The sequence below is a fragment of the Bufo bufo genome, chromosome 2 (assembly GCF_905171765.1).
Source record: "Bufo bufo chromosome 2, aBufBuf1.1, whole genome shotgun sequence".
NCBI lineage: Eukaryota > Metazoa > Chordata > Amphibia > Anura > Bufonidae > Bufo > Bufo bufo.
In genome coordinates, this window is record NC_053390.1 from 437,003,665 (window position 1) to 437,028,351 (window position 24,687).

The window sequence follows — 24,687 nt, forward strand, 5'->3', positions numbered from 1 at the left end:
GGTAAATTTAGCTTTTTTGAAGTTTGGTATTTTTGTTCCTCCCTGTAGAAACGCTCTTTTGAATGATAATTGGAAGGTTATTACTTTATGGTCACTATTTCCCAAGTGTCTCCCAGGTGTTTGTTTCTCAATTTCCTGTTCCACACATCCCACCTATGTCCGGAAAACAGACAAAAATAAGATGTTATGTTTGGCGTGGCAGAACAGACATATGCATGTGAACAGCCCACTGTGTGCTTTCTGCAATTTTCGCGGCTCCAGTGAAAGGAATGGGTCCGTATCTGGTCCAGAAAAAATGCGGATCTTATGGGCATGTGCATGGGACCTAATGATTTCCCCTAGTTGCCCACTGCTCCCACTTAGCCGGGCAGCTGCTGATTAGAAGTATTCAGGAGATGGGGGCAGAATGCCAGTCAGAGAAGGCGTAGTTTACTCATGATTGACATGTACAATTCAGAACCTTTCAAGCTAATTTTTGGAATGCAAGTGAGTTTGACTAACAGAAATACCTATTTAGAATCGGTGTCTGCCACACTATGCAGTTTGGGGTTAAAGGTGGTGACAGATTCCAGGAGTCACATGGATGTACAGCATTTCTTTACTGCAGGACACCACTGGAGTATTTTTATTTATTTATTTTTATTTATTTATTTTTCTCTTTATTCACATTTCCTTTTGTTAGCTTAATTTCTTCAACTTCCAGACAGCCGCTTTAATATTCCACCAGAATTTTGGAAGTGTAATTGTAGTGCAGTATTTTTACCTGTTCTTCCTCTCTTACCTCTCTTAGCTCCATCATCTGGTGAGTGATGAGATCTGCTTAAAAGTGGTGGAGCTATACCTGAGTGAGAAAAAGAGGGGAGCAGCAGGAGGCAGTGTGGTCACCCAGTGTGTCCGAACTTCCAAGGAGACCAGTTACCAGTGGAAAGCGGAGCACTGCATGGCAGATGAGAATTGCTTCAAGGTAATTGTAATTGCCTTATGTGAAGTTTAAACTTCATGAAAGGTAGCCATACAATCTAGGAGCTTCATACATTGTCTTCTGCAAAGGGTTTGATCAGCTACAGCAATTATAAAATGTCTATATTGAAGGTATACAACCTACAATCTGCATTACAGTATTGTACATCCAGGTTTGTCTGTGTCTCCGTTGCTCAGAAAGACACAGCAGTCAAAAGCCAGCCTCCAATGTAGAGAACTGTGCCATCTTTAGGAAGCAGCTCAGTTCCCTTTTCCCTACACTGATCCCATATATCAGTGCATCTATTGAAAGTTGCATGTGAGCACTTAGGCCTCATGCCCGCAAGCATAAGGTTTCCATGCCTGTATTGCGGACCACAAATGGCGGGTCCGCAGTATAAGGCCATTGTCCATGTGCACTCCTTGAATGGGTCTGCGATCCACAAGATATGGCCAAAGATAGGACATGTCTTATCCTTTGCGAAGTGGAGGCACGGATTGGAAGCCCGCAGAAGCACCATGAAGCGCTTCCGTGGGCTTTCGGGTCCGTGCATCCGCACCGCAACAGATAAGACATGTCCTATCTTTTGCCGTTTCTTGCAGATTATGGACACATTCAAGTCAATGGGTCCGCATCCATAGCATGAGGTGCACACGGCTGGCAGCACGGGCATGGAGCAGTTAGGTATTAAAGAGGTTGTTTCTATACCACGTGTAGTTTCTGGCACCAGCATACTCCAGCTCAGCTCCCAGTCACTTGATTGGAAGCTGAGCTGAAGTACCCAGGCACGGCCACTACACAGTGTATGGAAATGTCTGCTTCCTTCGCTGTATACTGCTTAGTTTCTGGTGCCACGGCTGCACAAAACAGCTGATCAGTGGGGGTGCTGGTTGTAGGACCCCCACTGTTCAGCTACTGATAACCCGTCCTCAGGATAGATCAATACCAGAAGCCTGGACAACGTCTTTGATGGTGTATCGTGTGCTGGCAGTAATGGTGGACACAGTAAGGCTGAAACTCTTAGGCCCCTTTCACACGGACTAGTTTTCCGCGCGGGTGCAATGCATGAGGTGAACGCATTGCACCCGCACTGAATCCGGACACATTAATTTCTATGGGGCTGTACACATGAGCAATGATTTTCACGCATCACTTGTGCGTTGCATGAAAATCGCAGCATGCTCTATATTGTGCGTTTTTCCCAAACCTGAACTTCTGTGAAGAATTCCTTGTTCGGGTCTGGATAATAAACATGCCATTTTTTTTCCCCGCAACGCACCGTCATCCTATCCGGCCCTCACACGCGACGCCCGTGTGAAAGAGGCCTTATGGGCACTTGAATGTGTGGTCATATTGTACCCTCAAACTAGGAGCAGGAGCCTCCCTTTCTCCTAATAGTTGGCAGTCGCTGAAGTGGAAACTCCAGCTGTCAGACACTTATACACATACTGTCTCTATGCCTTAGATATTTAATATCTGAATGCCCCTTTCAAGTTTTATTGTGTCCCTTAGGAGTGGAAGTATTTTCAGAGTATGCTAACACTGTAACGGAATTTTGTATATTATGATTTGTTGATGAATTTATTTTCTTCCTTGTCAGATGATGTTTCTTCAGAGACAGGGCCAGATAGTCATGACAATTGAGCTGCTTGACACAGAAGATGTGCAGACAGAAGACCCCACAGAAGTACAGGTGAGAAGAGTAATCCAGGTCATGGAGGTGGCTTACTCAATACATGATCCCTGCTTTCTCTCCAAAGTGGTTGACTTCTACTGAAATTCCTTTTTGTTCCCCCAACAGTAACCTGATCCCAGTGTGCACTTCTAGCTGGTATCCTGCTTCAGTAATTTTATGAGCAGTTTGGGCTCCTGATATTGGATTAAAACAATTAAAGCACAGATGGGGTTGTTCAGGATGAGAATGATATGGCTTCATACAGTTAAAGCCCCTGATGCACAGAATTATGCTCCATTTAACTATCTATACCATCTGGCACCTTTAGAAATAGGTACAGCAGCCAACATCTGACTCTTTACAGTAGGTCGGGCATCACTGAATTGCACAATGCCACTCGGCCCTCCAGGAAGCTACACTAGTAAGATGTTCAATAGAGCGAACCTTACATCTCTGCTTTCTATCTATTCTTTAGATATATATACATTTTTGGAGATGGACCCTTCAATAGGGACGTTACCAGTTAAATTAGTAAAAGTCGATGTAGCTGTAGGGATGTCTATCTAGCGTTTGTAGTTATTCTTATGCATATTGGGAGACCACTGCAATTAAGTTTTGCTCCTAGGTCTCTTTTAAGGCTCCATTCACACGTCCGCAATTCTGTTCCGCATTTTGCGGAAACGAAATTGCGGACCCATTCATTTCTATGGGGCCACGCGATGTGCTGTCCGGATCCGGATCCACTTTTCTTTGTGTTGATTTATCTGCAAATCCATGTATATACTCGCCTATATGATTTTTCATATACCCTTATGTTGTGTTATATATGTAATTTCTGCTTGATAAAGGGCACTGAACACAGGCCAGGTACATTGCAGCAACACATATGGAACGGATGCTTACTGGTGGCAGATATTTTCAATATTTCCAGACAGACTGGCGCGATGGATTCTCTTAACTGAGTGATCGCCGTACATTCATTCCCAGCATCTTTTTGCACATGTGAAAATCTTGCAGCATTTCTTTATGGCTGAATACATGCTCAGATCTTTAGTTGTCTTGAGCATAATCATTCTTGCTGGGTGAATATCAGAACTTAGCAAGGCTTTCCATGTTACAGTAAATTGTTTTTTTAAGGGCTGTGGGCAGTGCGGCAATCGCGTTCCGTGTGTGAGCGTGATGCTCTGTTCTTGGCACTTCTATACTGATTTATAATGCTGTGTGAACTTATTTTAATATAATCCTGTAGAAATAACGCTGTCACTATGATTCTGTAGCAAAAAGGTCATGCATTATAAATCCGTGTAATGCTATGCACTCTTGCAAGATGAGCAGTGTCCAGAAGGGAGGATCACGCTCACACATGGAGTGTGATTTCCAGACTGCACACGCTTGTATGAAACAGGCCTACATCATTTACAAAACTCACTAGTCGCCCCCCTACCCTTCCTCCAAGTCAGCTCCCTCTTTGTGGATTATTAGGATATATTCAGACACAACAGACATTTCTGTGACTGTCCTATTTATCTGAAGGGGTTTGCAGAAATCCATGTGTGTGCTGAAGATCCGTCTCATGTAATTATACCCATAAATTGAAGGTTTAGCAGTTTTCCCCCATATGTAGCGATGACCCAAATCTCTCCCATTATACAATTTCTTATGAAAATGGGCAGATGGGACTGTTGATGGTTGTGAGCTCGTCGTGATAACCCTTCTCTTCATTCACAGAATGTGGATACCAGAAGCAGAGTTTTATTCTCCGCTCCTGCCAATTGTATAAGTGGTATTGGTCTGTAGAGATGAACCTTTATTTGATACAGTATATTAGTTTTCTTATTGTCTTCCTTGTATTCTTTTCAGCACTTATCCAGCTACGTTGAACAGTTCATCAATGTAGATGAGCAAAACAGCCAGAGTGAAGGGTTTATGCTGAAGCCAGTGCTTTTACAGCGGTAAGTTAGAATTTCACTCGACCTGTGTTCATCAGACAGATGGCTATAAGGGAGGATCATGAAAACTGCCTGGAGCAACCAGTCACATCACAGCTTTCATTTTCCGGTGCAGAAATGAAAGCTGTATAGTTATTGGTTGCAATGGGTAGCACAGTTTTTATTGGTTTTCATGAATCACCCCAGTGCTTTCTGAAAAGAATGGTTACCGCTTCACAACATGGGGATTACCACAAAGAGAAGGCAATAATCGTTGAATTGTCCTCCACAGAAATATCAGGCATTTCCAAAGATGGCAATGCAGAACCATGCGAATGATGAAGGATGAAGTGAAGAGCTCATGGAAAAGACTGATGGGAGTGGAAAGTGCCAGCAACATGGACTGCCGCTTCAGACTGAATAGTCATAAGATGATGTTTATAGTGAACTCTGAAGATTATATGTATCGCTGGGGAACACTGACTCGAGCCAAGGAGGTAAAAAAAACAACTGACAGTTTTAATGTTTAATAGCATTTTTCTACCCTTGAAATATTTAAACTGATATTCCAGGACTTATCTTCTTAAAGGGAACCTGTCACCGGGATTTTGTGTATAGAGCTGAGGACATGGGTTGCTAGTGGCCGCTAGCACATCTGCAATACCCAGTCCCCATACCTCTGTGTGCTTTTATTGTAAGAAAAAAACGATTTGATCCATATGCAAATTAACCTGAGATGAGTCCTGTACGTGAGATAAGTCCAGCGTGAAGGAGCCCAGCACTGCCCTGCATCCTCAGAATCTCCTCCTTGCTCCCCGACGTCAGAGAGCCAGAGCGCCGTAATCTCGCGATGCGCGAGCTAGCGCATGCGTAGTGTCCTCATAGTGTTCCTGATGCCTTGGGGAAGGAACAGCGCATGCGCTAGCTCGCGCATCGCGAGATTTCGGCGCTCCGACTGTCTGACGGGGAGATTCTGAGGATGCGGGGCGGTGCTGCGCTCCTTCACGCTGGACTCGTCTCACGTACAGGACACATATCAGGTTAATTTGCATGTGTATCAAATCAGTTTTTTTACACAATAAAAGCACAGAGAGCTATGGGGACTGGGTATTGCGGATGTGCTAGCGGCCATCTAGCAATCCATGTCCTCAGCTCTATACATCAAATCACGGTGACAGGTTCCCTTTAAAGAGGTTTTCCACTTTTAATAATTACATTTTTTTTTTTTTTTTTTTTTAAACTTGTATGGGAAAAATGACTAAAACATAGTAAACATTTGGTGTACATGCTTGACATATGCAAATACACCATGATCCCCAGAATTTTGCTAATTTGGAATCTCATCCCCTATGTTTTATATACAAGATGTTCATATGGGATTATGGCATTTACCAACGCCTTCCATTGAGTAATGGATGGACATCTATCTCCCATCCATTCAAGTGCAATTGCCTTTCGTGCGAAAAATAATGACTCGCATATAAATATTCTGATGTAATGAGAGAATATGCATTTGTCTAGAATGCCAAAGAGGCATAAGTTTGGGTGGACAGGAAGTGGGAGATCTATCAAGTTAGAGAGAAAGTGAGTAATATCTTCCCAAAATGATCGAATATAATTAGGGATGAGCGAATAAAACTTCGTTCTAATACTATACGGAGCAGGAGCTCGGTACATTATTAGAATGTATTGGCTCAGATGAGCCGAAGTTATTGCTTCTCGAAGTCATCCGAAGTCGATTTGCTCATCCCTAAATATAATGACCGGCCCGTATCAAGTGCCAAAAATCCGCACCATCCCTGGCACAACGGTGACTTCTGGTATGAGAAAGTCACATTTATTTGTTTAAAGGGAATAGGTCATCAGAAAATGACCTATTGTTTAAAACTACATTTTATCTGATAATCTGTGAACACATTGCTCCATATGTTATTTTAATAATAGAGCCATACCCTCCCCTTTTCTTTTCTTTTGGCTTGTTGGTATTTTTAATTGAGGATATTGCAGGACCGCCCTCCGACACCTCCCTTCCCCAGGTGATTTTTATCAGTCTGTGGTTTGGCAGGTATATATCGGAGGGTGCTCCTATTACATTTGTGTGTTTGTCATGAAGAAGGACCCATATGTCTTAGAGGTCTGAAACGCGTCACTGTATACATCTTGTATGGAAATTTTAAAACCGCTGGAATAAAGTAGAAGCTATTTTTTCACCCGAGCTGAGCTGGATTATCTTTCTTGGACTAAACTACATTTTATGTTTTATTTTTAAAGAATCTTTGGTGGTGGTTTTAATTTTTCTAGGCAAAAATCTATTTTTAAACATAAAATTCAGCAGTTTTCGCACCAGCCACTATGCCTAATAATAGGTGTCACTTCTTGGTCTGTAATGACAGATAAGGCAGGATCCACCATTCACAATAGGCGATTGTCAGAGCTTATCTATTCTTTCCTTGTACAATGACCTCTGCACAGGTCACACAGCATGTCTAGAAAACTCCACCATAGAAGTAAATGAGGTCCTCTCCTAACCATTGTGTCTATGGCCCATGGGGCTGCTGTAAAGCAATTTTCTTAAAGGGAACCGGTCACCTGGATTTTGGGTATAGAGCTGAGGACATGGGCTGCTAGATCGCCGCTAGCACATCCGCAATATCCAGTCCCTATAGCTCTGTGTGCTTTTATTGTGAAAAAAAAATAAATATATATATATATATATATATAATATATCTTAGATGAGTCCAGTGTTCTCTGACTCTGAGCCCAGCCACGACCACTGTGAAGGAGCCCAGCACCGCCCCGCATCCTCCAAATCTCCTGCTTGCTCCCCGACGTCACAAAGCTAGAGCGCCGTAATCTCGTGATGCGCGAGCTAACGCATGCGCAGTTCGTTCCCTGAGGCTGATGCCAGCACAGGGAAGGAACACTATACCGACACGGCGCATGCGCTAGCTCACGCATCGCGAGATTACGGCGCTCTAGCTTTGTGACGTCGGGGAGCAAGGAGGAGATTCAGAGTATGCGGGGCGGTGCTGGTCTCCTTCACAGTAGGTGTGGCTGGGCTCTGGAAACGTTGGTAACAGCTCCTTGGGCTTCTTACTAGATATATATATTTAACTTTGGCAACTTTGGCTCTGGCTGGAAGAAGGCTCTTGTGAGCCGAAACGTCGCAAAGTTGCCAAAGTTATGGGTGAATAAAGTTCCACTTATTTTTCACTTTTATCTGGAGTGCATTCCTATTTTTCTCAAGCCGTATCATTGGGGCATTGCCACTGCCCTTGTGGATTTTGCACCCGTTTCCTGGTGGTGCTCCCGCTGGATTTTTATTTATATATATATATATTTTCGTTTTTTTTGACACAATAAAAGCACTGAGAGCTATGGGGACCCGATATTGTGGATGTGCTAGCGGCGATTTCTCGCTGGTATCATTGGGGGACACAGGACCGTGGGTATAGCTTGCTGCTGCCACTAGGAGGCGACACTAGGCTGAAAAGTGATAACTCCTCCCCTGCAGGCTATACCCCCTCCAGCCTGGAGAGAGCATATCAGTTTTTAGCTTAGTGTCGTAGGAGGCAGACCTCCTTTTTGCAGGGCGGCTTACTTTTATTATTTTATCTTTTTCCTTTTTAGGTTTGGGGAAACAGTCGCCTAGCCACTCTGTCTACCCCGGGAGCAAGGCCGGTGTCGGAATCCCTCACCGCTCGCCCTCCCCAAGAAACAAAAGTGGACCAGGGCAGCCCAGCTCCCCTGCTTCCCGCCAGCCAAAGGGGTCACCTGAATCTGGCGAGACCCTCCGCCATTCCAGTCCCCTGCCACTTCGGGTGCCAGCGGCTGAAGAGGTGACCCTGCTGGTACTCTGAGAAAGGGTGAAGAGAAGAGGATGAAGATGGGGTGAGTAGTCCGCATTGGGTAAGTACCTCAGGCCCCCCCCCCCCCCCCCCCCCTTCCCCTTGGTCACCTCATAAGATGGAGGACTTTTTTCTTCATGAGGGCCCCACATTATCTCAGGCCCCAATGTAGTAGCCGGCACTGGTCACGTTATACGGCCTGCGGGGTGAGCACCCGCGGCCGGTGTTCAGCCACGGCGCTTGAGAGCGCCGCTCCGGTCACTCCACTTCCCGGCCGGCTATTCGCTCGGCCGGCGCCAAAAATTTAGGCCCCGGCTTCTCTTCGGGCCTACCGGAACTCAGCCCGTACAGTTTTTTTTGCGGCCACGGGATGGGTTCCCGCAGCAGGTGGACACATCTGCCCACTGATCTGGAGGGGGTATCGGCGGTTACTCTTCAAGTCCCTCTGTGGTAGCCGGCCGGCAGTACCGCCCGGTCGGCTGTGCGCCGAACTTTATGTCCCGCGGGTTCGTCCTTTTTGGCGCGAATCCTCCCCGACTAGCTGTCCCTCCTCCCCCAGGTGCCCGCTGAGCTCTGCTCCGGTCCTCTGAGCAGGGTTAACCTTTTTCAGGCCCCTGTTTACCCTAGGTTTCTTTCTGCAGGCACAATGTGCCTTAATATTGCAGTATACAGCCCTTCCTGACCTCCTCTCCATATGAGGTTAGGTCTCGTAAAATTATGCACATACAGATCCTGCCCTCCTCAGACCACAAAATCCAGGCTCCAACTGCGCAAATCCAGTGGGGTACATCTGGAGGATCCCAATCCGCCCTCTGAGGCCGTTTGGTTGATTATGCTCCAACTGCGCAAATCCAGTGGAGTTCTTCTGAGTGATTCCCATTCCGCCCTCCGGGCCGTTTGGTTGATTATGCTCCAACTGCGTGAATCCAGTGGGGTACATCTGGAGGATCCCAATCCGCCCTCTGAGGCCGTTTTGGTTGATTATGCTCCAACTGCGCAAATCCAGTGGAGTACATCTGAGGGATTCCCATTCCGCCCTCCGGGCCGTTTGGTTGAATTTGCTCCAACTGCCTGAATCCAGTGGGGTACATCTGGAGGATCCCAATCCGCCCTCTGAGGCCGTTTGGTTGATTATGCTCCAACTGCGCAAATCCAGTGGAGTACATCTGAGGGATTCCTATTCCGCCCTCTGGGCCGTTGGGTTGATAATTCTCCAACTGCGTAAATCCAGTGGAGTACATCCGAAGAGTCCCCAATCCGCCCTCCGGGCCGTTTGGTTGATAATGCTCCAACTGCAAAGTCCAGTGGGGTACATCTGGAGGATCCCAATCCGCCCTCTGAGGCCGGTTGGTTAATAATACTACAACTGTGCAAATCCAGTTGAGGACAACTGTAACTTCCTATCCACCCTCCGGGGGCGTCTGTTTGAGTTTCTCCTCCTGCGCAACTCAGCGGAGGACCTCCGGAAGCTCCCAACCCACCCTCCTGGGTCGTTTGGTTAATAGAGCACCGTCTGCGCAATCGGTAAGCAGACCTTTAGTTCCGTTCCACCTCCGGGTAGTTTGGTTCTTCTGTCAACACCGCCACAGCCTGCAACAGCCATGGGCTAGAGGCTGAGAGGTGGAACTGCGCACGAGCGAGCTGAAGCAGGACAGTTATTCGGACTCTGACATGAATCCGGATTATTTTTCCTAGATTACGTCCGTGCTAACCGATTCTGGTGTATGCATTAACCCCTTCCTTAGGCACTATTTACACTTCTACTAGATACAGTGCTTAATTTGGGTATTACCTCCTTCCTGAGGTGGACTGACCTCACTAGCATTGGCCTCAATGCCAGCCATAGGTGCCCTCGTTCTGTGAGTGGCGGAATTGAAGTTCCACTGGGCTCAGTATCGTCAGCATACATTAACCTTTTGTATAGGTGGCATTATGGCATTCTCACTGCTGTCGCAGTGTTTACGTACGCATTACACCCTTTCTGGGGTGGGATGATGGCACTTCCCACAGAGTACAGAACTCGTCACATGCAAGTTCCTGCTAGGTGCGTTACCCCCTTCGATGGGTGATGTATTTGCACTACCTCGGGTTACAGTACTTACTGGATATGTTACTCCCGATCATAGGTAAAGCGTTTGCACTGCCACTGAGCGCAGTGCTTGCCGTAGATTTTTCCCCCTCCATTGAGTGGGTAGTTACACGTCTGTAGATTGCGGTTCTGACTATCGCGCTAGCCCCTTCCCTAACCGGGGGATTGCTCTTCCGTTGGTTACTATTCCATCTCCCATTTGCCATCACATACTTCCTATGGCATTACCCTCTACAAACGATCCAGTAACGGGGGGATCACTATGCATCTTTGCATGCTGTATTTCAGCTACGCCACGACTCGAGGCCTTGGTTTCCTTCACAGGTGGTCCGTGGCAACAGACGGTACCGCTGGTGCCTGATATTCTCATCCAGTGGCATATGGATACTGCCACTGGATACTATGGATACTCCCATATTGTATCCCTCTTTTCTTCATGTACTTATTGGAGACACAAAAATGTCGGCCTTTGTGCTCTCAGGGGTGTCACCCAGCCTTAGGTGTCCTAGAGACTCCCCATCCCCATGAGCCTCCACCGTTCAGGTCAGTCACACTGCACAGAGTACTGTGGTCAAGATCCAGCAAGCAGAATATTCCACTGACTCCGGATGCTTCGTCCACCACTCATCCTTATCTAGGTGAGGGCGTTATGCTGGCAATCTGCAGTGGCTACTACAACTGCTTCTCCTTCGCAGGGTAGTCTTCACGCTAGGGCTAGATGCTCCTAATCGCTGTAGCGAGACAGCCCCCCTCAGGTAGGGGTTCTACCCTGGTACTAATTCAGCAGTTGCTCATGTTCAGCGCCCTTGTCAGGTGGAGGGTTTATGGTTAGCTCTACTAACTGGGCCAGCTTGATACCAGAACTTCTACTAGATATCCTCAGGCCTTCCCCTCATGTCCACGCTGGCGGAGCATGCGGTAACCTCTACCGCACGAGGGGTGTTTGAGTCACCATTACATGCTAAGGTTCCTTCTGCACAGTTCTTTCGTCAGGCAACGGATTCCTCTAACACGAGAATCAGTGACCTCTACGGTGTGGCCTACTCCTCGGCTGGAGTATGGCGTGGGCATTACTCTTGGGACTTCCCTTGTAGGGCCTCCCCTTCAGGCGGAGTATCGCATCACCACTAGACGCTGTAGAGCTCCAGTCTCACATGGGAATGGGCTTTAGTTCTGGCCTCTTTCTGGTTTACTACCAATAAGGGTCCGTGGCTTTGACAACTGTTGTCCTTCTGCCACATCTAATCCATATCCATATGTTTGAGAAAGGCTCTTGATGTGAGCCGAAACGCGTCAGAGTATTGTTTGTGACCAATAAAGGCATCATCTTTTGTTGAAGACTACAGTGAGTGGCACCTACTTTTTGAGTGCGTTCTACTGGGTAGATCAGTCCCTACGGCACTCGTCAACACTAGATTGCCGTTCTAAGCGGGACCTGGATTCTAGTAGTCATACCGTAACGCTATTGGTGCTACCTCTCTTCAGATGTCAGTGATATCTACGTCACCTCAAGCCAATGGTGGTTGTTCTTTCACTGCTCATTCCGGGGGTGGACTGAGAGCCTTCCCAAGACGGGTGGAGCGTAGTCGAACTTCACCCGGCAAGAGTTTTTCTCTCATCTTTGTTCCACTCATCTGCCCTTCCAGGCAGCATTGCCGCTTTGTTGAAATATAGTCACTGACGGGGCTTCCCATCACTAGCGGTGCTCACATTGGCTTTACTTTACCTTTCCCGTGTGGTATTGATACTTTGGCCTGTAGTGGGGCACGCCTGTCTCAGGCGTTTGTTTCTTAGTGATTCTCAGGCAGCTTCTCTCACTAGAAATCTCACCACCAGCCTCTATGGCTATAAGGGCGTTGGTCTACCAATATTCCGCTCCCTAGGGGGCGTTCTCTGGACCAGAGGTGAATCCTACGTACTTGGCCTTTTAGTTCTACTTCCACAGCTGCAGCCAGGAGCCAGCTGTTTGGTGTGATTTTTTTATTTTATTTTTTTCTGAGTTGATACGCATTTCTTGTACGTATTTTTTTTCTTTAAGTATGAACATAGGGCAGTGTTTCGTCCAGGATCCTCTTTTTTTCGCAGAAGGTGGTCGCCTTTCCACACCTCACAGACATGGGTTTCTCTTCTTTCTCCCTCGTAGTACACGAACCGAGCTCTCCATCAGCCATGTGATTTGGCCTCTGAGCTTGCTTGTCCTTGTCTAGCGCTTACAGCCCTACGGACTTCTACCAATTCTTATCCTGGGGTCCTTGTCAAGGCTGACTGCCTCCAAAGGCTGTTTTCCAGATAGATCCGTTCAACAGTTGCTCGGGCATTCGCCCTCGGGTAGGCAACGCCCAGCTGAGTCTTGGCCCACCCGACCAGCGGTCGGCGCTTCTCAGGTCCATCTCCTTCATGCAGTAGCTTCCAGTGTGGAAGGCAGTATCTTGGTCTTCCGGGCACACGTTCATCAAGTCTTACCGGGTGCCTTCCTAGGCACCGACAGATACTGTTCCAGGCAGCAAATTCTTGCAGGCGGCAGTGAGTTACGCATCCTCGAGGGCGTTTTTTTTTCTCCAGGGGCATGTGATTTGTTCCCTCCCCGTGGACTGCTTTAGGACGTCCCACGGTCCTGTGTCCCCCAATGATACCAGCGAGAAAACGAGATTTTTGTGAAACTCACCTGTAAAATCTCTTTCTCGCGGGGTTCATTGGGGGACACAGCTCCCACCCAGTAATTTCTGTTTGCTGTGATTGTTGGCGGTTGTGGAGCCAGTATGGCCCCAGTTCTGGTTTGATCCGACTGGCGTTGGTCAGTTGTTGGTTGTTTACCGTATGGTTATTTTCTCCTACTCCTATGGCTTGGGCACAAACTGATATGCTCTCTCCAGGCTGGAGGGGGTATAGCCTGCAGGGGAGGAGTTATCACTTTTCAGCCTAGTGGGCCTCCTAGTGGCAGTAGCAAGCTATACCCACGGTCCTGTGTCCCCCAATGAACCCCGCGAGAAAGAGATTTTACAGGTGAGTTTCACAAAAATCTCGTTTTTGCAGCCCATGTCCTCAGCTCTCTACCCAAAATCCAGGTGACAGGTTCCCTCTAAATGCGGTTAAGAACAGCTCTGTGTGGGAGGAGCAGCTGTAAAGTGAAAGTAAAAATCCCAGCATGCATTGCAGCAAGCATGTGCAGAGGAGTAGTCACATGACATCCATAGAGACAAGAGCCCCTCAGATAAATATCAATAACTCAGTCATCAGTGAATAACTGCAGTACAGATATAGCAATAGGAAGTACGCCCCAGTCCTGGCAGCACACAGGAATATGATGCTAATGTATCATACAAATGTTACTGTGGGGAGGGACTTTTGCCCTGTTCATACATTTGCTGTGGGGCCTAGTCATTTCTAGTTGCACCATTGGATTTAAGCCATGAACAGAATGAATAGAAGGGGAGATTTATCATTTCCCTTTTTCTGAAAAGTGGCGTTAAAGTTGCAAACTGTGTTTAAAAAAAAAAAAAAAAAAAAAAGCGTGGCAGGGAAGGGGGTGTGACCAGTCGCCCCAACAAATTTATATTAATTTCCTCCAGTTTTCTGACTCAAATGAAGCCTGAAATCCACGGCAGCTCTGAGCTGTCATAGATTTCTGTTTAGGTGCATGGACTGCCATAGTAGGAGGTCTATTGAGCGGGGGGGACAGATCTTTGTTGCACAAGAGCTTTGATAAATACATTTGTACAAATCGATCTGCTCACATACTACACTACTAAGGCTACTTTCACACTAGCATTAGCAGGGTCCAGCAGGCTGTTCCCTGCCGGATCCGTGCTAACGCTAGCCCACGAGTGCCGTCGGAAGTCCGCTCCGGCCCCATTCACATTCACTGATGTCCAGCACACTGCGCTTCTTGTCCACCCGCCTATCGGCATGTTTGCCGTGCTGCGGCCGCATCTCCGACCTGTCCCCATTAAAGTGAATGGGGCCGGAGCGGACTTCCGGCGGCTCTCATGGGCTAATGTTAGCACGGATCACTGTATACAGTGTACAGCGGGTCACTTATCTCTATATGCAGTGGTGGGGGTCACATATCACCATATACAGAGTGCAGGAAGGAGAGGGCACACATTTATAGATGGTGAGACCAGTGACTTCTGATATCACTGACCTCAGCCATACTGACAGCTCACAAGGGGTTGAAGCTCCTAAACTGTTGTTCTGGCTGTAATATCATGTCTGTGATAAGAACACAGTGCAGAGGGGCCATAAACAGCACAGACACTGGGATTGCTCACAGTTTGTGGTCCACAGCGCTGCCCTGGCTCTTCTACATCCTCACATGTTGGCGGGATCCTCTCAGTACAGAGGAAACCGAGGGGGCAGAGCCTGCAGTTAGATTAGCAATCACAGCTTCCCCTCAGTCTCCCTTCCTCCTGCAAAAGTTTCTTTGTTTCAGCTTTTAACAAGTGTCCCTGCTAAACCCCTGCCAGCCCTGCACGGCCAGGAGTGCCAGTCACAGAAGGAAAGCACCTCTGATACAAGCAGGGTGCTTTAGGACCCAGGGAGCAGCACAGGCTTCAGGCATGGACTAGGTAGCTCCTCCATGGCAGTGCAGGGATGGACGAGACAGTCAGCTGTGAGAGCAGGACAGGAGGGGGCGTGGCTTCCAATAGCAGGAAAACCAGGCAGATCTGCTTAAAGGGTTTCTGTCATGAGAAATAACGTTATGTAGTGATGTGCTAATGTCAGCAGTACATAACAGTATGCTTTATAACTCCCTGCCTGCCACCGTTCTCTAAGGCTCCATTCACACGTCCGCAAATAGGTCTGCATCCGTTCCGCAATTTTGCGGAACAGGAGCGGACCCATTCATTCTCTATGGGGACGGAATGGATGCGGACAGCACACAGTGTGCTGTCAGCATCCGCATTTGCGGAGTGCGGCCCCGATCTTCAGGACCGCAGCTCCGCAAAAGGTAGAACATGTCCTATTCTTGTCTGCAGCTTGCGGACAAGAATAGGCATTTCTATAGGGTTGCGGGGCGTGTGTGTTGCGGATCCGCAATTTGCGGGTCCGCAACACACCACGGACGTGTGAATGGAGCCTTAAAATAAAGACTTTTAAAATATGCTAATGAGCTTGTAGGTGCTATTAGGGTGTTGCTTCATCACCTAGAGGCTCGGTCAACTCGCCCTTTGGCATGCCCATGTACACTTGATTGACTTTCGAGTTCTCCTCATCGTCCTGTAAATCCCGCGGCTGCGCCACCCGTTTAGTATTCGGCTCAGGCGCAGCGAGTGAAGCCGGCAGCAGGAGCACGTCCTTGAGCTGCATTAATGCAATTCCTTTTCATTTGCATTACTGAAATAAATGGACTTTTGCACAATATTCAAATTTTTCGAGTTTCACCTGTATGTATACAGTATATACAACTGTACGGCCTGTCAGAGTTGCGTGGAAGCACATTTAAAGGGGTTGTCCGCTTTTACTATTGATGAGCTATCCCAAGGATAGGCCATCTATATCAGATCGGCGGGGGTCCGACTCATGCCACCCCTGCCGATCAGCTGTATAAAGAGAAGGCAGTGCTCATGCAAGTGCTGCCTTCACTACTGTTTACCTGTTCGTCGCAGCAATTGTTGCAGTGTATTTACAAGTATGGCGCCCCCATTCACTTCTATGGGATGGCTCTGTTCAAGTGCATAGGATGGAGCCGTACTGTAAAAGTGAATGCGGATGCCATACTTGTAATCCCACCTGCTCACTAGTGCAATTACTGCGGCGAGCAGGTAAACAGTAGAGAAGGCAGCACTCGTATGAGCGCTGCCTTCTCTTCAAACAGCTGATCGGTGGTGCCAGGAGTTGGACCCCCGCCGATCTGATACTGATTTTTATTTTTTTCTCCTTTTACTGTTAACTTTATTAACTTGAAAATATCACCTAGAAACAGGTAATCGTTTTACGAATCACCTGGAAACAGGCAGCCATGTAAACACATAAACAGTGAATTATCCACAATGGTTAGCCACCATAAGTCCTACATAGTTATCTTATGGAAGCGACCTGTGTGCTGTGTATGTCATGTAAGGCTACTTTCACACTAGCGTTCGGGTGTCCACTCGTGCGCACCGTTTGAAGGGGCTCACGAGCGGCCCCGAACGCATCCGTCTGGCCCCAATGCATTCTCAGTGGAGGCGGATCCGCTGAGAATGCATCCGCCTGCCAGCGTTCAGCCTCCGCTCCGCTCAGTGAGCGGACACCTGAACGCTGCTTGCAGCGTTCGGGTGTCCGCCTGGCCGTGCGGAGGCGAGCGGATCCGTCCACACTTACAATGTAAGTCAATGGGGACGGATCCGCTTGAAGATGACACTATATGGCTCAATCTTCAAGCGGATCCGTTCCCCATTGACTTTCAATGTAAAGTCTGAACGGATCCGCTCAGGCTACTTTCAGACTTAGAAAATTTTCTAAGTAATAATGCAGACGGATCCGTTCTGAACGGATGCAAACGTCTGCATTATCGGAGCGGATCCGTCTGATGAAACATCAGACGGATCCGCTCCGAACGCTAGTGTGAAAGTAGCCTAACACTGTTGCTTACTTAATGTAAGGGATTATATGATGTAAAGAATGTCACATGAATGATGCCATGTTTCAGATAGGCCATGGATGCATTACATAGGACTGACTGATAAATGCACTATACCATTCTACTGTGCAGGTCAGCAACCTGCTATAAGAAAGTAAATACATCTGAAAATTGTATAATGTCATATTATATAAACAAAGAAATGGGGGAAAAAAATACAATAAAAACCAGAATGCCCTTATCCAGCTTATTAGCTCTTTTTTTTTTTCCCTGTCAACCTAGCCATTTTAGGGCTTGTGATGTGGGATGAGTTGCATTTTTAGTGGCGCCAATTTTGTGTACCTCTACTGTTATATAATATTTAATTCAGTGCGGCAAAAATTTAATCGTAACAAAACCTATATAACAGATGTTTCACCATATTCTGACACCCATAACTTTTTTTTTTTTTTTCTTCCTACCACCAGGCAGACAGGGCACATAGTGAGACAGGAGCACGGCTAGTGAGATAAGAGGCAGGCTTAAAAAATGTAACTGTGCCCCAAAAAGTTTTGAAGTTGATGTTTAAAAAACAAAAATGCCGCTGCGACAATTGGTTCTGTCATCAAGGGGTTAAATTCCCATTTATTTCCCCACCATTTCAGCGCCTCCGTTCCTCCCTGCCAGTCTCTATTTACTTGACTGCAGCCGGGACACACCCATATGCCCATGTGACTCCTGCAGCCAGTCACTGGTATGTGTTCTTATGCCATATGTTGCTACGGTCATTGATTGACTGCAACAGTCACGTTGGTATATAGATGACGAGGCCAGCGGCACACAAACTAGTAAGCAATTTTAATTTTATTGTTTTATCAGATTTCTCCCCCTTGGACAATCTTTTGCCCAACTCGGACAACCCCATTTAAAGGGCATATAGCCTCAGTATTTTTGAACTAAAAATGAAAGCTTAATTTTGTGGGTGTCAGTTTTCATGGCTTCTGTGTACCAAAACTAGCCGTTGCGACTATTGAGATGTATTTTCCACCTCTATGTGCTATTATGGACTATTGCAACCTCCTAGTAATGGTGGTACCACGAGTTACTAACTGGAATTGTTTTCTCCTACTTTTTAGTTCCAGCCAATGGTCTTCCAGAAGCACCATGAGAAGTTTGCTGCTTGGCATAACAGTTGGCTACAGGAGAATGTCAGTCCCAGAGCAGCTGAACTGGTGCAGGACTGGTTGACTGGAGAAGATGATGAAGAGATGGTTCCTTGCAAGACTATTTGTGAAGTCTCCGAGGCTCATGGCATGACAGTCACCAGATACAGAGTGCAGTACACACGCAGAGCATCCTCTCCCTGATGTAGGAACAGAAGAACCCCTGTCTGCATTTGCTGCTGAAAAACTTTTTTTTACAGGGCTTGTTTTTTGCTGTTCTTAAAGGGGGTGTCTGACACTAGAAGACATTTAAAATCAGTGCCATTATTCTTCAGCTTGTGCTTTGGACACTTTAATCGACCTTCACATACTGCGCCACTAATGCCAAATGTGGGGTGGATAAGGCCAGCGAACCTGTAACATTACTGTCGGGATGACTGAAACCGGCCATGGCTAGAAATACTGAGGAATTACGTTGAGACATTAATGGCTTGTGCAAAGATTCAGGGATTGACCATTCTGTATCAATCCAAAAGAAATGATGGTGCTGCAAGACGTGACTTTTTTCTCAAATGACAGAAAAGAAGCGGAGGAATTAGTGTTTGGTCCAAATAATTTCTAAAACTGTTCCATACCTTGGATTTTAAATCCACCTGCTGGTAGCACCTAAATGTCTTTAATATATCAATTATTAATGAAGCTGTGGGGTCACTTTACTAAAATGCACCAGAACCAAAAGCATTAAAGGGGTTGGCCAATTTAAAAGAATCCAGGCTGAATGGGCACACACTTCCATGCTGTGCCACAGTAATGAGACATGTACACTTCAGCTCCCTAATATCTGTCCCCCAGCTATGTAAACATCCCACTGCCAGGTCCGAGGGGACCAAATTATAAGTGGTCATGTGGTTTATGGCGCCTCCTCTTCTGAGCAGCTGCGGACAGTCGTTTTATCAATCCAGTGCCTCTGCAGAGGAGAATGCAGCCTTGAATGGGTAAGAGAGCCACCATTTTGGTTTACATGGATGCGGCTTTGAGGTGTTTACGGATGGGCAGCCGGGGACGTTGTGACAAGCAGCTCATTATGGCCGTGCATGCCCATTCAGCCTGGATTCTTTTAACATGCCCCAAGTCTTTAACAGCTTCTTGTACATCAAGCACTTGGAATGATCAAGAATATGAACTTGTATTACACGATTTCCCATGAACCTTTGCCATTGCCTGGCACTACCCGAACACAGTATTCAGTCTCAGTAATTCTGAAAAATGAGTTTGTGGCAGGATTTGAATTATAAAAGTATTCAATGATACCACAATTCTATACATTTTTTTTGTCTATACCGAACTTATATAATGGTTCAAATAAATCAAGTGCTGTAAAATTAACATGGTACATGTGTGGTTAATACATTATACCCCTATAATAAAGGAAAACGCCAGTCCTAAATAAAACATTGGCTGTATGTACTCTATTTCCGAATAGTACATTATTTTTGCCCTTTGTATTTGCTGTTACAGTATGGTTTCAACATTGTAGAAACTTTTTGTTCACCACTGTGCACTTTTGCCTAGTTGCATCTGTTCCCTGATTGAGGCCATGCATGGTGATAAAAGTTAAAGGTGTTGCTCAGGATAACAAAAGCATGTCTGCTTTCTTCCACGAACATCGCCATGCCTGTCCACACGTTTTGTGTAGTATTGAAACTCGGTCACATTTGCTTAAATTATGTAACATAGCTGTGCATTATATTCAGTAGGTGACTGAGTACTGCACACATCTGCATAGTACACACTGGATCACCATTCAGCATATGTATTTTATATACCTCTATTCTATCTTTTTATTATTATATAATTATGAACATTTGACTGCAGAACACACTGACCCAGATCTACTTATGTGTCTTCGCCAAAAATCTAAGGCCAGACACAGATGAGCCCGTTCAATGCTAGAAACTCGCTGCATGTGTCAGTGAGAGGTCCCGTTCTGACCTCTGCTCTTCTGACAGGATCACAAAGCGTTATAATGACCGTGTCCCTATGAGACCTCGAATCTACTGAATTACACTGACAGCATGATTTCAGAACAATTCAGTAGATTCCAACTCTCACAGGGACACACAGCATTATAAGTCATTGTAACGCTTTGTGATCCTGACAGAACCTCACACGCAGCCAGTTTCTTGCATTGAATTCACTTGTCTGTGTCTGGCCTAAAAGTGGTCCAAAATGGTGCATCTAGGGTTTTAACTTTTTTTTATATATTTTTTTTTTCTGGCATGCTCGACATAGGGGTGGTGCTTTCCAGAAGGGGCAAAACCAAGATGCGCCAAAATTGTGCAATGATTCGAATGTAAAATTCTATCTCAAAGTAAGCCAACCAAAAGTTGGTATAGAGTTACAGAAAAGTGTCTTCCTGCCTGAGCCCCTGTGATATATCTGGTGCAGGTCTACACAGCCGGTCTAAGCTTACATCATCTTTACGATTAGTAAATCTGAGCCACTGTCCTCTACAAAGCATTAGGGTGCATGTCTGCATTCTTCCACAAACTGCACCATGGCTGCAATGCCGCACACAACCCATGGGCATTGTGGCTGAAGGCTACATTCAAAACGGAAAAACCATCCATTTTTTCATTTTTTTTTCACTGATGCTTTTCTGAGAAATGGACGGTAAAAACTTTCCTCTTCAATTGTAATAAGGGCTGTCTCGCCGTGAAAATGGAACATGTCAAAAAAACTGCTGTGTGAGTAACCACCTACAGTCGTGGCCAAAAGTTTTGAGAATTACATAAATATTGGAAAAGTTGCTGCTTAATTTTTTATAATAGCAATTTGCATATGCTCCAGAATGTTATGAAGAGTGATCAGATGAATTGCATAATCCTTCTTTGCCATGAAAATTAACTTAATCCCAAAAAACCTTTCCACTGCATTTCATTGCTGTCATTAAAGGACCTGCTGAGATCATTTCAGTAATCGTCTTGTTAACTCAGGTGATAATGTTGACGAGCACAAGACTAGAGATCATTTTGTCAGGCTGATTGGGTTAAAATGGCAGACTTGACATGTTAAAAGGAGGGTGATGCTTGAAATCATTGTTCTTCCATTGTTAACCATGGTGACCTGCAAAGAAACGCGTGCAGCCATCATTGCGTTGCATAAAAATGGCTTCACAGGTAAGGATATTGTGACTACTAAGATTGCACCTCAATCAACAATTCATAGGATCATCAAGAACTTCAAGGAAAGGGGTTCAATTCTTGTTAAGAAGGCTTCAGGGCGTCCAAGAAAGTCCAGCAAGCGCCAGGATAGTCTCCTAAAGAGGATTCAGCTGCGGGATCGGAGTGCCACCAGTGCAGAGCTTGCTCAGGAATGGCAGCAGGCAGGTGTGAGCGCATCTGCACGCACAGTGAGGCGAAGACTTTTGGAAGATGGCCTGGTGTCAAGAAGGGCAGCAAAGAAGCCACTTCTCTCCAAAAAAAACACCAGGGACAGATTGATCTTCAGAAAGTATGGTGAGTGGACTGCTGAGGACTGGGGCAAAGTCATATTCTCCGATGACGCCTCTTTCCCATTGTTTGGGGCATCTGGAAAAAGGCTTGTCCGGAGAAGAAAAGGTGAGCGCTACCATCAGTCCTGTGTCATGCCAACAGTAAAGCATCCTGAGACCATTCATGTGTGGGGTTGCTTCTCATCCAAGGGAGTGGGCTCACTCACAATTTTGCCCAAAAACACAGCCATGAATAAAGAATGGTACCAAAACACCCTCCAACAGCAACTTCATCCAACAACAGTTTGGTGAAGAACAATGCATTTTCCAGCACGATGGAGCACCGTGCCATAAGGCAAAAGTGATAATTAAGTGGCTCGGGGACCAAAACGTTGACATTTTGGGTCCATGGCCTGGAAACTCCCCAGATCTTAATCCCATTGAGAACTTGTGGTCAATACTCAAGAGGCGGGTGGACAAACAAAAACCCACAAATTCTGACAAACTCCAAGAAGTGATTATGAAAGAATGGGTTGCTATCAGTCAGGAATTGGCCCAGAAGTTGATTGAGAGCATGCCCAGTCGAATTGCAGAGGTCCTGAAAAAGAAGGGCCAACACTGCAAATACTGACTCTTTGCATAAATGTCATGTAATTGTCGATAAAAGCCTTTGAAACGTATGAAGTGCGTGTAATTATATTTCACTACATCACAGAAACAACTGAAACAAAGATCTAAAAGCAGTTTAGCAGCAAACTTTGTGAAAACTAATATTTGTGTCATTCTCAAAACTTTTGGCCACGACTGTAGACTTCCATTATTCTTAAAATGGACAGGTGACCGTCGTTAAAAAAAAAAAGTGTCACGTCCGTTTTTCGCGGAATGTTTGTCATGTGAATGAAGGTTAAGAGAGCCCACAGGAGCAGCCACACAACCTTAACCCAGTTAGTTTAAAACAGCATGTCCTTTTCTGCCTGAAAGATATGGGTTAAAGGGGTTGTGTCATCTCGCCATTACTAAGGCTGGGCCGCCCAGTGGGTGAAAAAGTGGAAGACTCCGCGGTTTCCCAGCCGCCTGGTGGTTGGCGCTTTGTCCTATCTCACCAGTTACGGTGAAATGAGACAATCCCTTTAAGAAAGGATGAACTAAAATTCTGTCTTCCCCTTCCCCCAACATGTGTTGCAGTTAAGTGGTGTCCTCAGCGGTTTTGCAGGCGAAAAATCTTGTAGGGCTGTTGTATTCTGGTAAGTTTTTGCTACTTGATGCATGGAATAGCCTACCTGCAGAAGTGGCAGCTGCAAATACAGTGGAGGAGTTTAAGCATGCATGGGATAGGCATAAGGCCATCCTTCATATAAGATAGGGCCAGGGGCTATCCATAGTATTTAGTATATTGGGCAGACTAGATGGGCCAAATGGTTCTTATCTGCCGACACATTCTATGTTTCTATGTTACTTTTAATAGGGTGTCTTAGGTTTGGCTTTAGCTTTTGGATTCTGGACACTAGAGGGCAGTGTTTCACCAGGATCCACTGGGCACAACTAGCGTTACTAGAGCAATAATACTTCTGCCATCCAAACTATGTGATGTCCAAAGAAACTGTATTATGTTATGTATTGCGGTCATTAATGATGTATACATTGGTTTATATACTGATCAGTCTTTTCTCTTGGCATCTCAGTCGTTCCTTCAGATCCAGTGCACTTATGAAGAAGGCTGCTTCATTGCAGTTTGGTACATGTATCCTTCACTGTATAAACCAGTCCTTGGGCAATAGGTTGCTATGTACGTGTCTTCCATGTCTGTGTATGCACAGGTTTTAAGCACGCATCACCCAGCTGTTGTAAGCTTAAAGACTCGGATATTGGGACTCTTTTCAATAAACTTTGCTGGAGAATAGTAAATATCACGGATAACCTTACTGAATGGTGACATATAGAAGGGTTAACTGTAGCTGCAGAATGTACAAGGTAGAGCAATGACTAAATACACACTATACATATATATTTGTATCTTGGCCTACTTTTACATCTGTGCTTTCCCTTTCCGCTATTGAGATCCGTCATAGGATCTCAATAGCGGGGGAAAACTCTTCTGTTTTGTCCCCATTCATTGTCAATGGAGACAAAACTGAGTGAAAAGGAATGCACCAGAATGCATTCCGTTCCGTTTGGCTGTGTCTCCATAGCGGATAGAATAATGCTGCAAGCAGTAAGTCAATGGGGACTGATCCGTTTTTCTAGGACACAATAGAGACCATATCCGTCCCCCATTGACTTTCAATGGAGTTCATGACTGATCCGTCTTGGCCATGTTAAAGATAATACAACTGGATCTGTTCATAATGGAGGCAGACGGTTGTATTATCAGAATGGAAGGTTTTTGCTGATCCATGACGGATCCAGTAAAAACGCTGGTGTGAAAGTAGCCTTAGATCAATTTTGTACACTGTACACAATGTTTTTTCACAACCGGAATTTTCTTCAGTGTGCTGTTTTTACAATGAAAGCACACTTCCCTATACAAGTCAATGGGGCTACTCACACACCTGTTAACAGATGTGTGCCCAAACCATAAAACTCACTGCAGGTCCTTTTCGGGTCAGTTTTTGCAAACAGCGGGTCTGCAATATACGGGCACTGGCAATGTGCACACCGTATCACAGAGGTGGACCCATTCACTTGAATGGGTCTGCAACCCGGGAGATACGGTTAAGTGTGGAACAGAGGCACGGCTTGGAAGCACTACGGAGTGTGGACCGTCTGATGCGGATAGCGGACCCCATTTAAGTAAATGGGTCCGCGTCCACAGACGGTGGGCACATCAATGCCAATGCATTGAGGACTTCAATTTGTGGTCCGTAGCACGGGCCCGGCTGGCACACGTTTGTGTGCATAAGCCCTTACAAAGCTGACACAGATATATACTATATTGGACTGTAGTATTCAGGTTAAATTGCCCTGTTGGCACTTTTACGATAAACAA

General features: G+C 46.0%; 1 protein-coding gene across 1 annotated transcript in view; it reads left to right on the forward strand.

The window, feature by feature from the left end:
* SIN3B (SIN3 transcription regulator family member B) overlaps positions 1 to 19,673 on the forward strand; it is a 64,375-nt gene extending 44,702 nt beyond the window's left edge. Inside the window, exons 16-20 of the mRNA XM_040417456.1 lie at positions 791 to 964; positions 2,562 to 2,654; positions 4,497 to 4,588; positions 4,857 to 5,061; positions 18,182 to 19,673. Of these exons, the coding sequence (XP_040273390.1) occupies positions 791 to 964; positions 2,562 to 2,654; positions 4,497 to 4,588; positions 4,857 to 5,061; positions 18,182 to 18,412 (795 nt within the window). The 3' untranslated portion in view covers positions 18,413 to 19,673. The remainder of the gene's footprint in view (positions 1 to 790; positions 965 to 2,561; positions 2,655 to 4,496; positions 4,589 to 4,856; positions 5,062 to 18,181) is intronic.
* Positions 19,674 to 24,687: the final 5,014 nt, after the last annotated feature.